General features: G+C 41.9%; 1 protein-coding gene across 1 annotated transcript in view; it reads left to right on the top strand.

Moving 5' to 3' along the window:
• Positions 1–12,386, top strand: part of TRPM6 (transient receptor potential cation channel subfamily M member 6) — a 142,861-nt gene that overhangs the window by 124,023 nt on the left and 6,452 nt on the right. The window contains exons 37-38 of the mRNA XM_032427461.1: positions 6,694–6,745; positions 11,448–11,554. Of these exons, the coding sequence (XP_032283352.1) occupies positions 6,694–6,745; positions 11,448–11,554 (159 nt within the window). The remainder of the gene's footprint in view (positions 1–6,693; positions 6,746–11,447; positions 11,555–12,386) is intronic.

The raw sequence follows: 12,386 nt of genomic DNA, 5'->3' as shown, positions 1-12,386 counted from the left end.
TCCATGTCGTTGTCCCCCACATCTGACCCTGGTTCTTCTTTGCCCAAAGCCATAGTTAAGGTCTTTCAGTGGAGATATTCCCCAAGAGTGTGTGCTTTTTTTTTTTTTTCCTTAATTTGATAACTGAAAGATGGTATCCGTTTTCTGAATTTATTTATTATTTGTGAAACTGTCCAAAGTGTGAGGAACCAGACAGGTGTCCCAAGAAATCTTGGGAGAACCAGGATGGGTAATATACGCAGTTGCTCTACCTAGTTTTGAAGGGAGGTGAGGCCATTTATTTCAGAGACATTGTGCAGTGATGATCATGAGCACCTACTATGTTGTTTCCCTCTTAGCGCAAGAAAAAAATATAGGCAGATGATTAGCTGCCTAAAATTTAAATACATCTAAAACTTTGATCTAAATGGGGAATTAGTTTTTTTTTTAATTTATTAGAGCGAGAGCATGTATGCAGCAGAGAGGGGCAGAGAGAGAGAGAGAGAGAAACTCTAAACAGATTCAGCACTGAGCATAGAGCCCCATGTGGGGTTTGATCTCAAGACTCTGAGATCAAGAGCTGAGGCAAAACCAAGAGTCGGTTTCCCAAACGACTGTGCCACCCAGGTACCCCTAAATGGGGAATGATTTTTGTACCAAATTGTCTAGTTTTATGGCTTTACCTTGAACTTATGTTCATAATAACACTTAGGCATGAATTTATACACATAGGAAAGTGTAAATTCTGGGCATCTTTCATGGTTTTGAGCTCAGTGCTTTGGCAGTCTATAGTTTAGCTTGCTCTCTTTGCTGTGTACCCTGAGATGACAGTTCACAAAAGTACAAAACTCCGCCTGAGAGAGGTGACACAGTACACTCATATTTAATGGGAGCCTTTGATCAGTGCATCTCCCCACTATCAACACCTCACATGTGACTTATAATCCTGCAGCACAAAACAGAGTATCTCTAGCAGGCTTTCCTTGCAGACACAAAATGAAATATGTATTCAGGTCAAAGTTTAGTCCTTGCGCTCACTGACTGGGGCTTTGGTTTGAAATAAGGGATTTAGTCTAGGAACTTTCACAGGAGTTATCTCATTTAATCCCACAAGTAGTACCTCAAGGTAGATATTATGGGGACTTTAGGCCCAGAAAATTTAAATAACTTGCCCAAGGTTGCACAGTTACTGAAGAGGGAGCCAGGATGTAAACTGACCATCCATGTTCTTTCCTTCTCACCGTACTGTCTTTTATTTCTTTATGAGTTTCATAGGACATAACTGTGTTATGGTTCATTTAAACAGATTGGGCATATTCCTTGTCCTCTCTGACTTTCCCACCTCTCCAGTCCTGGGATTCTGTACCGAAAGCCAGGCTGGGAGGCTGGGCACAGCTGAGATACATAATCCTGAGGCATTGTGAGAAATGTCCAGTAAATTCTGATTGAAATTTATGCCATGTGTTCAAGGATGTGTATAGACTTTTTAAACTACACATAAGTCTCTCTGTCTTTTCAGATCTGTGCTATTCACAGAGTTGAGTTATATTTCTAACCCTCAAACACAATATTTAGGGAAGCAATATAAACAAAGTTAAAACAGTCAGCATGATTCAGCTTTTAAACCAGCAAGTACATGATCCATGTAAGCTCAGCCTGCTGAGCCCACGGCGCCTGCTTTTGTAGTTCATGTTGGGGAGAGGTTGATTATTTTCATCTGTATTCGAGTGTCTGCACTTTGAGTTTTGGGTGGAGTTGTTTAAAAAGCAAAAACAGAAACAAACAAACAAAAAACAACCAAAGAAAAACTTTAAGGAATTAATGATGACTCTTTAGTGTGTTTTGTATTCCACTTGAATAGGTTTTTGTTTAATGATGTTTATGTTTGGGGATTTTTATGTCTCTGAGTAATCCAGAGTGACATTAAACAGAACAAATGCTGCGTTGATAGTCTTGGGGGGAAAATGGAATTAACTTTATTCTTTTACTGGGCAATTATGTGAATTGCAGAAATAGGCCACTCCAAAGAAACTATGTCAAAACACTGACCTTCAAAGCAGAGGAGAGTGGGCCTCATAGAATGAGCATGAAGAAATTGAGATACTTCCTGGAGAGTTTTGGCCAATTGATGAGGCCTGAATTTATGGAAGAAGATGAATCCTATGATAGTAACTATGAGCAGTTACATGACTACAACTACTAGCTAACGCTTACCAAGCACTTATTTTCTATCAGGCACTTGGGTAAAGACTCAATGCATTATGATATTTAAGCCAAACTGAGTTGGAAAGGAAACATGGGGAGCATATATGTATTCTTAAAATACCGTAATGGTTTTTGGTTCAGTTTTGCAATTAATCAATTAGTCTTTCCAGTCTTTGGAGAGATGATGATCTACATTGTTCAGGTGGTAGGGAGTGGGGACTGAGAGGCCTGGTAGCAGCAGTTTTGGAGGAAGAGGCCTGGAGTTGCAGTGCTGGGGTCTGACTCCTGGCTTCACCGTGAATTAGCTGTGTGACCAGGGGGCAACCACCCAGAGTCCCACTTCCCTCATTTGTAATTGGGGAAATAATACTATGCACTTAACTCCTTGTTAATCCCTCATATTAAGGAGCTGGAATGAGGCAAGTTCTTGCCCTATAGTAAGCCCTCCGTAATGTTGGTTATTGTTGTCATTAGTATTAATCTCCATGTGGCTCTTGAACATGGCAGTGATTCTTCACCAGCTTGTTGTGCCTCCTGATTGCTTTGAGGGAAAAGAGGAATGAGAAGCACTCTGGCAATTTTTCTTTTTCTTCTCCTTTCTGCTGTCTTCCAAGGGAGTGCGAACCATTAACCCAGGAACTGCCATACCTGTGGGCCTGGAAGCTGAACTCTAAGGAAAGGCTTGACCAATTTCTGCTCACTTGTAATTTATACTGTAGTTTTCTACTTTCTTTCCATTTAGAAATCCCACATGTGAGGGCCTGCATCATCATCATTACATGTGAAATCCAACATTTGATTCCCAGCAACGGCAATGAAAAACAATTACCCTTCAAATCATGGTGGTCTAGAGCATTCTCTCTCTCTCTCTCTCTCTCTTTTTTTTTTTTTTTTTTTAAGAGGGAGAGACAGAGGCTGGGGGAAGGGCCAAGGGAGAAGGAGAGAGAGAATCCCAAGCAAGCTCTATGCCCAGTCCGGAGCCCTTGTGGGGCTCAAGCTCACGACCCTGAGATCATGACCTGAGCTGAAATCAAGAGTCAGACGCTTAACCGACTGAGCCACCCAGGCGCCCCTAGAGCATTCTTTTTTTTAAAAGCTCATTATATTTTTCAAAGAACTTTGGAGATAGTAGATTTTTTTTATTCAACAAAGCACTTTGCAGAATAAGTCAGCATTCCCATCAACACTATCATCATGAATTCTGCTGCTACAAAGAAGGCAACTTATTTCCACAGATTTAGAGGTTCACGGATGTATCCCAGGGTGGTTGGGATCAGAATGTATGTGTCTGAGTTTCTCACAAGGGCATGCAGCATACACCCGCACATGGCATTTACCTTACTAACGTCGGTAAACAGGTGTGATTGGGAATTTTGGATGTTGAAATGCATAGTTCTCTTCCATATTTTCTCTCTCTCTCTAGAATGTTCCTTCTGCCATTGGAGGGCCCCAAAATATGTATTTAGTAGTTACGCTTTGAATCGTCAGATTGGGTTTAGGGATATAAAGGTTTTTGGAGACTCTACCCTCATTCTTTTAGAGAGATTTATTCATTAGGGAAATGAGATCATCAGAACATGATTTAACCAGTGGTAAGAAAATAGAATTTTATTTCAGAAGAGGTCTTGATAGAATAAAGATATTAAAGATAGCAGTTGACATTTTTTTAGCTTCGTCTGGGTCAGACACTTTGCTAAGCAGCTTGTATATAATAGTTCATTTAATCCTCAGTAAGCATATAAGATAAGGCCCATTATTATTCACACTTTCAGATGAGAACACTGGGATTCAGAGAGATTAGAGAAGGTGTCCAGGTCACATAACTAGAAGGTGACGGAGACATGAGTGGGACCTTTTGACTCCTGCCTATCTAACAGGCAACAAGATTTAAAGTACACTGGAGCTGATGTGATTTTGATCAGACTTTTTCTCCCCTATAAACTTCCTTTTCCCCAACTGATATGACCTCTTTGGGTACTATGCATATTCCCAGCTTAAATTTACAGTTTCCATAGCCACCAGCCGAAAGCTTTCATCATTGCTGGGAAGTCCAGGCTTTAAGTTAGGTCTGAGCTTAAGCATGAAAAGGATTTTTAGCCTCTGTAGTCTCTCTGCTGATGGTCCTTGGACTATCTTTCTGTCTGGTTTTCTGTTTATTTACTACATCATTAGAAAAGTGGAGTCAGTCGAGGCTGTTCCTTCTTGTGTCTGTAATGAGAAAAGTATAGAGCCCAGTCTCTTCCTGTGACTTTTTCTTTAAAAAGAATAAAGCCTGAGCCAATCACATTTGACACACCTCCCCTTGAGCCTTACTTTTCCTTTCTGCCATACAAAATCCGTGTATGAAGATCTTAAGCCAGAGGCTCTTAAAGAAAGAGAATTCAGAGGGTTTGTGAACTTTGGTGAGAAAACAAATTACACCGTTCTTTTCACTAACCTACAACTGAAACTCATCATTTCCTTCGATTATAGGGGAGACCACAAACCACAGAGGCATTAGCAGTACCCATGACCGTTTGCAATAGCAGTTACTGATATTAACATCGCACATTATGGTGCTGGCAGATACAGCAAAACGCTGTTTATGTGTCTCACTTGATGTTATGGTAGTTACACACTTGCACTACATTCTGTTAGTTAATGTGTTAATAAAGAAGCACATGTATTGCAGTACAACTTAAATATTTTGATGACTGTATTTCAGTATCACTGGTTTCCTTTGTCATCTTATGTATTTAAATTATGCATTTTTAAAACATTATTCTGAGAAGGGGGTCCCTTCTTTTCCCCAGACAAGCAAAGAGGGTCCTGACACAAACATGGTTGAAAACCCCTACACTAAACAGGTTATTTTTCTAAGGAAGTCAGGTTCTTGGGGGTCGGGTCTATAAACTACAAGGATTACATTTTCTTATGAAAGGTTTAGCATATGGTAAAACGAGCATGGCAAAAAAAAAATTCTTTTTAAAATAGCGGTTAGAAAACATGAATATTTTTTACCGAATAGAAATACATAATAAAGCTCTACATTTCAATAAGATTGTTAAAAAAGATTTTATTTATTTATTTATTTATTTGAGAGAGCAAGCACGAGCAGGGGGGAGGGGCAGAGGGAGAGGGAGCAGGGAGCCTGATGTGGGGCTCGATCCCAGGACCCTGGGATCATGACCTGAGCCGAAGGCAGATGCTTAACCGACTGAGCCACGCAGGCGCCCCTTTCATATGATTTTTAAATCATTTTCCCGCAAGGTTGCTCTCTTCCAAGCAAAGAGAACCAGTGCAGACTGGAGGCTGATCTCCGAAGGGGCTGGGGTACGCCCAAATGGTGCGTGTCCGTCCGATCAGCCTGCCTGTACAGGTTAGAGCTGATGGAAGACGGCTCCTCCCCACTTGCATTTTATAACAGAGATTCACTCTGGGTGTCGATTGCTGTTTCGATCGGTGTCGGCGCTAAATTCCACTCCTGCTGTCCTTTTACGCTTTGGTGTCCGTTTTTGAAAAACTAAATGTAATGGAAGAAAAACATTCGTTCAGGAAAGTGCACACGGCAGAAGCATACCTCTCAAGGAATTTTCACAACTAAACACGTGTGTAACCAGCATCCAGATCAAGAATCTGGGTTTAGGGCGCCTGGGTGGCTCAGTTGGTTAAGCGACTGCCTTCGGCTCAGGTCATGATCCTGGAGTCCCGGGATCGAGTCCCGCATCGGGCTCCCTGTTTGGCAGGGAGTCTGCTTCTCCCTCTGACCCTCCTCCCTCTCATGCTCTCTGTCTCTCATTCTCGCTCTCTCTCAAATAAATAAATAAAATCTTTAAAAAAAAAAAAAAAAGAATCTGGGTTTATAGGCTACTGTTGATAAATGCCATATATATATATATATATATATGTATGTATGTATAGTATAGTATCTGATGGGTGTCTTTGATGGAGGAGAGGTTGTACCTGCAGAACCTCGCAGCCCCTTGTGCCTTGCTGGGCACTGGTGGACTCCACCTGCGGAGCTCATGGCCTCATGGGAGGGACACAAGCTTTGGCTCAGCGCGCATCCTCTTATCACTCGTGAACTGTGCAGCCTCTGACAAAAAGCTGCTTAATCTTCTTGAACATCAATGTACTCGTTGGCAAAACGAGGATATGAGGATGCTAACACTTTCCCTTTAGAGTTGCTGAGAATTACAGAGAATATAATTAGAATGTCTAGTATAGACAAATGGTAAATGAATGATGGATGCTGCTATCAGTAACTGTGAACACACCAATAAAGCGTTCATTTGTGGCCTCGAAGATTATTACAGCATAGCAGAGGGGGTTGCGGGAGACAGTGAATTTACTAAAATTTTCAAGCACACCTGGGTAATTTTTATGGTACGTTGAATTTATATAATGTCGAATTTACTACAGGGTGAATGTAAGTTTAAAGAAAGAAATTAAGAATTGGTTATTATTTTCTTGAATTTCTGAGGAGATGAAATCCCCATTTGCTAAAAGCACTTCATTTTTTCTTTGGAGGTGTTGGAGAAAATTTGACTGATCCATCTGTTATAAAACCTGAAGACAAACAGTAAGTTGATTTATGATGTTATCATTTAGAAAATTGCATTTAACACATGTATATGTTTTTTTTTAAGATTTTATTTATTTGACAGAGAGAGACAGGGAGGAGAACACAAGCAGGGGGAGTGGGAGAGGGAGAAGCAGGCTTCTTGCCGAGCAGGGAGCCCAATGGGGGGCTCGATCCCAGGACCCTGGGATCATGACCTGAGCCGAAGGCAGACACTTAAGGACTGAGCCACCCAGGCGCCCCTGGATATGGTTTTTTAAAAAATTTAAACATTTCTATTTCTTGCCTAGATCCCAGGAAGATTTTGAGATAGCTTATATTTACATATAAGCTGGATATCTGTATTGGATGTCATATTATATATCTATATCCAATACAATAGGATTTTTTTAAAATGCATAGATTAGGAAATGGGGGCAAAAAGACCATATGGAAATAAAATAAGATGAAATTTGGAGTTAATACACGTAAATGGAAAGTATAAAGACCAATGCAGTAACTCAAATTTTGTTGCAAACTTAACTCTGAGTTTTCTGGTGGCCCAAGCAAACGGGAAAGATGGGTAAGCTCAGCTTCTGTAGGCTTTGACAGGAAAACAATTAATGTCAAAGGAGGAGCCCAGCTTCCCTTGTTGTCCTCCCAATGGAGTCACTGCGTCTTATCGTGGGCAGGGTCTTCCATCATGTGCCTATAAAACAAAAGGCCTAAAGTGTGCCAGTCAGTAACAGCAAACCTACACGAGGCCAAAACAACGGGGATTACGTATGAAGCATCAGATCATCTGACTTAATTCAGGGATGCAGTTTAAATTATATAGAAGAATGAGTCGTCTGCCTGTCCTTTGAATTCCCATGGGCATTTGATCCCATACGGAGGCTTTTGGGAAAACTTGGCAGCGGAAGGTCTGAGGTTGTATTCTTCTGTTGAAGGTGGAGGGCAAAGTAGTGGTGGGGCCGATTAAGGACTGACCAATATGGCAGATGACAGTGGTTCTCAAACATAAGCCAGGGAGCTTGTTAAACCACAGATTGCTGTGTTCGTGATTCAGTGGGTTTGGGGTGAGGACAAATAAGGTAACAAGCTCCCAGATGATTCTGATGCTGCTGGTCTGGAGACCACACTTTGAGAACTGCTACCATATGGTATTTTTACTTCTCAGTTGTCCTACGTGTGTGCACTTGGCCCCTGGGTTGTAGAAAAAAAAAATATATATATATATAAAAGAAATTACATATGTGGGCAATGTTCATACAATAACATCTGAAATTTTTACTTCTCACCCACAGCACTCATATTGTAAACATTCATGCTTTAATGCTCTTCTTTTCCTCAGTGATTTACTCTAAATATCTTCTCATCTGTAGACATCTGTGCAGAGAGGTCCATCTAAAAAAGTATATTAGCTATCTCTTTGGACTAGGTGAGTTAGAGAAGGTAAAGGTGACCCATAATGCCCCTATGCATCCAACTTCTATGGTATTTGAGCATGGACTTCATGTTGTAACCCTTAGGGTACAGATAAAGGCTTTATTATTTTTTTTTATTTTAGCAGAGCTAAAGTGTTTTTAGCTAAGGATATTCTTTCTTCAATAGCCCTGTGTGCCCAAGGGTTTGTAGTAGGAAACTTGTACTATAAGTACTTCCTTCACAGTTTTGCAGTGAAAAATGTTTTGCATATAGAATGAACCAAATTTATGTATACTCTGTCATCTATTACATTTTGACCTTGGTATGTATCATTTAATATGACCTGAATATTTCCAACTTTTAGAATTCTAAGATTATATTTTCACACATGACAGTGGAGTATTTAATTGCATTCTGTAGCCCAGTGGGTCTCAATTTCCATTAAGGTCACCTAGGAAACTAAAAAAAGAAAAAGAAAAAGAAACAAACGCTTCTGAGAATGAAGTATGCAATCAGAACTTCTGAGGATGGGGCCCTGATGTTTGTATTTTTGGAGAAGTTCCCCCATGTGATTCTGCTGGGCAACCAAGGATGGGAACCTCTTGTCTTAGGGCAAACTTTACTGTTTATGACTTGAAGATAGGAACTTTGGAGACTGATAGGATGGCATCACTGGAGCCTGCCTGGTTTTGTGGGGTCACCTAATTTGGGGTGCTGTTGGTTTTCCTGGTGAAGATAACTTTTCTCATACTGGTGGCAGGTGGCATCTACTTGGTTCACCGAGACACACATTTTTGAGTGCCGTGTGTGGTGACCCTTTGCTCCCCAAAGCACGGGCCCCAGACCTGTCACAGCAGCATCACCCGGGAGACTGTCTGCCATGCAAACTCTCAAGACCCTCCCTAGACCTACTGAATCAGAATCTGAACTGTGACAAGATCCGCAGGTGATCGTGTCAACGGAAGTTTGCAAAGTGCCCGTTTAAGCAAGTGCTTCCCGTGTTTGCTTTACCCTTCACAACCACACTGGGAGTAGGCCTCTTCCATCCCCGTTCCCAAAGGAGAAAACTGAATCTCAGTGGAGATGGTTAACTTGCCTACGAGGACAAAGGGTCACCGAAAGGGAAGAATCCTCTACCAAAGGAGAAGAGTTTTTTGGGGTACAGATTCTGATATTATCTGTGGTGCCTCTTGTCCCCCGTCCTTCCCCACACTTGTGCATGTGAAGACACGGTCATCCGGCTTCTCCCCCGAACCCTGTCTGGCCGCTTACTGCGCTTCCTCGGGTCACTGGGCCTCGGTGGAGGTGGCCTCAGTGACGGGCAGTCTGGGGTGGTTTTCCACTTACTGCCTTGCTGGATGGGGGCCTGTGGCAAGTACAAAATGATGGTGATGGTGATTACATGTTCCTTAGGAAATCTGTGTATACTTGGCACTAATTGGCGTTCCCTCCCTCGTGGAACAAAGCTACCACTTGCTTTTCCTGTGCTGTGGAAAATCTGGAAAACAGCTTGTTGTTGTTGTTGTTGTTTTTCACTTGGCTATCTGAGACTGCAAGTCTGTAGCGTGCCATGGGACTGTAGATGCAACAGATCCAAATGAAAGTTTCCATGACCCCCTCCCCCTCTCCCCTGCACTGGGAGTGGTCACGCCCCTCATATAGACGTTGTAGAGAAACTTTGATTCTTTTGTGTTAACCTTTGCAGAGCTCACAGGGAAATCATTTAGCTTACAGCTTTTATCTGAGAATCAGGGGTACATCTCTAAGTTGGGGGTGATTTCCTGCTTTCCAGGGAGGGAAGAAATGGCAGGTGGAATACAGGAGTGAAGTAATCCAACGGGGTCACGCTAGAGAGAATATAAAAAGAATGCTTCCCTTTGAATGACTGAAACAACACCTTATTTTTCACTCAGTTGGCATCATAAGAGTTCTGGTACTAAATAGCGAGTGGTTCTACTTTTTTTTTTTTTTTTTGCCACATTCGGTTTCATCTTATTGAAGAGGTTCCTTAGCAGATGCACTGCAAAAGAGGAGTAGTTAACAAGAGGCAGCTTATGCAGCCGGGTAGATCCCAGCAGAGCCGCACTTTGTAAGGGCGATTGAGTGACCAGGAAAGTTAATCCTGGGTGTCTGTTCACGTTGTCCTCCCAAGAGATTTCCTCCACCTACTCGGCCTCGGAGCAACAAGGCAATCCGAGAGCAAACTGACATCAGCCCTCATTCCGAGCTTGGCACATCTTCAGAGCGGTACTGTTGTTCTGCCAAAAGGAAGTGGAAATTGAGATAAATGTTTCAATACTCAGATGGAAAAAAAAGTCCATTTTTACACCACGTCCCTTTTGAAAAACCACATTCCTTAGAGGCGAAGTTTATTGTTTCCTTTTGTGATAGTTTGCTTTTCTTTTTTCTTAAGTCGTGGTATTTAAGAGTGGTAATTGACTTCAGATTTTAGAATGTGCTGTTTCCACTCTGCATGTCATTAAACTATTAGCTTTCATAAAGTTTCTCTGGAAGTGTTTCTGGTGTACTCTGTTCCATGGTGTGTAGAGTGTCCACCCGAGGAGACCGTTGTGCGTGATCTGATCACGGATGAACATCCTCGAATCCGCTAGGGAATCTGTCGTGTTGTGGAGTATTCAAAATGTGCCGAAGATATGCTGGTTCTGTTTATAATCTTGTCACTTACACGTCGCATATGTAGTTTACTTCCACAGTCACTGTCTCCTAGTGGTCTTGTCCTTCCACAAAGAAGGAGCAGTTTGCAGGATAAAAACCAACTGTTGAAAGAGCTGTGAGTACTAGAAGTAGGGTTGTGACAGGCACTTTCTGAGGACATCATTTATTCTCTGCAAAGTATTTGGGTTTGAAACAAGGTACATGAACCTTTTCAGAAGGTGTGTTCCGACAGCAAGTTCCTTTTACGTCTTCCCTCACCTTTCGGGGACGAGAGTAGAAAGAACATTTGGTGATGAATGTCATTCTCTCACCCCATATGCAGTGAAAAGGGTCTCACTGTATTTTGTTTTACTGTGGTACATAGAAAATTCACTCTTCTATCAGATTAGCGTTGAAATGAGTTTCACAGCAGGTCTTAGAGTTGGGTACAAAGATTGAAGTGCATTTGAATTTTAAATTTGCAAACCTAACATTGTTGCTTCCCCAAAGTGCTCTGTTCTTTGTTGGCTCCTTCAGATTTACTGGGTTACTATGGGATACTGTTCGGTATCTCAGAGAATCCCAGTTGAGCTCCTTTTCCTTCGCTGTGATCTCATTGATATTCTGATATTTCCTCTAGATCAAGAGGAATGGTGTTTGGACCAGCCAATTTAGGGGAAGATGCAATTAGAAACTTCATTGCAAAACATCGTTGCAACTCCTGCTGCCGGAAGCTCAAACTCCCGGGTATGCCCCACACAATTCTGTTTCTCTCTAAGTAAATCTCTCCTAGAACAACATCCATTGTAACCTGGGATAGAGTTGAAAATCTCAATCACATTTTTATCTCATTCACAGTCGAGGCCTGACTTTCTGACTGCAAATTTTTCAAGTCTCTGAAGGGATTAAAAGGACGGGGATTTACTTCAGGTGCTGCCAAAATGTGATAAAACAACATTGGGCCCAATACTTGTCACAGCCTCTCCAAGGGGAAAGGTTTACCGGCTTCACTGGGGTAAAATTGAACTGAGGCAGGTCTCCCCCACCCCTCCCACTCTGAGTCCTGTGTGGTGTCCATAGGATTTCAATTCTTACTTACTCATTGGACACTTGGGACCGTGGAGTCTCTAGGGAGACGACAGCCGTCAGTTAAAGTCATGCTTTTCACTACAGAAGCCTGCCACATTAAACATACATTGCAATGTGTATTTAAAAAAAAAATCTGATTTGACAACATCGCACACTTTCTCCGAAACCGATATAGTCACTGCGGACAAATGTTCTTAGCATAAGATCAAGCAGCTAGAGGTCTGTGTCCCCCAGACTGGCAGTCCCAGCTCTGTCGAATTCTTTTCTTTTATTCCAGAAGGGATGCTTCATGTCTGTCCCTGCTCGTTCACTATTTTTCTTAGGTCATACCAAACTTGTCCTTAGACTGGAATCTCACGTGTTTTAAGCTGAGTAGCCCTTCCTGCCTTAGAATAAAGGATCATGCCCCGGATCAGAAATTAGTAAAAGATCAGCATCCATGGTAACTTGGGATGGAGTAGGTGTAAATGTACAACAGAGAAGGGCAATT

This window comes from Phoca vitulina, unplaced genomic scaffold (genome assembly GCF_004348235.1).
Source record: "Phoca vitulina isolate PV1807 unplaced genomic scaffold, GSC_HSeal_1.0 scaffold37, whole genome shotgun sequence".
NCBI lineage: Eukaryota > Metazoa > Chordata > Mammalia > Carnivora > Phocidae > Phoca > Phoca vitulina.
Note: the sequence above shows the minus strand (reverse complement) of the source record. Positions and strands in the feature narration are given on the sequence as shown.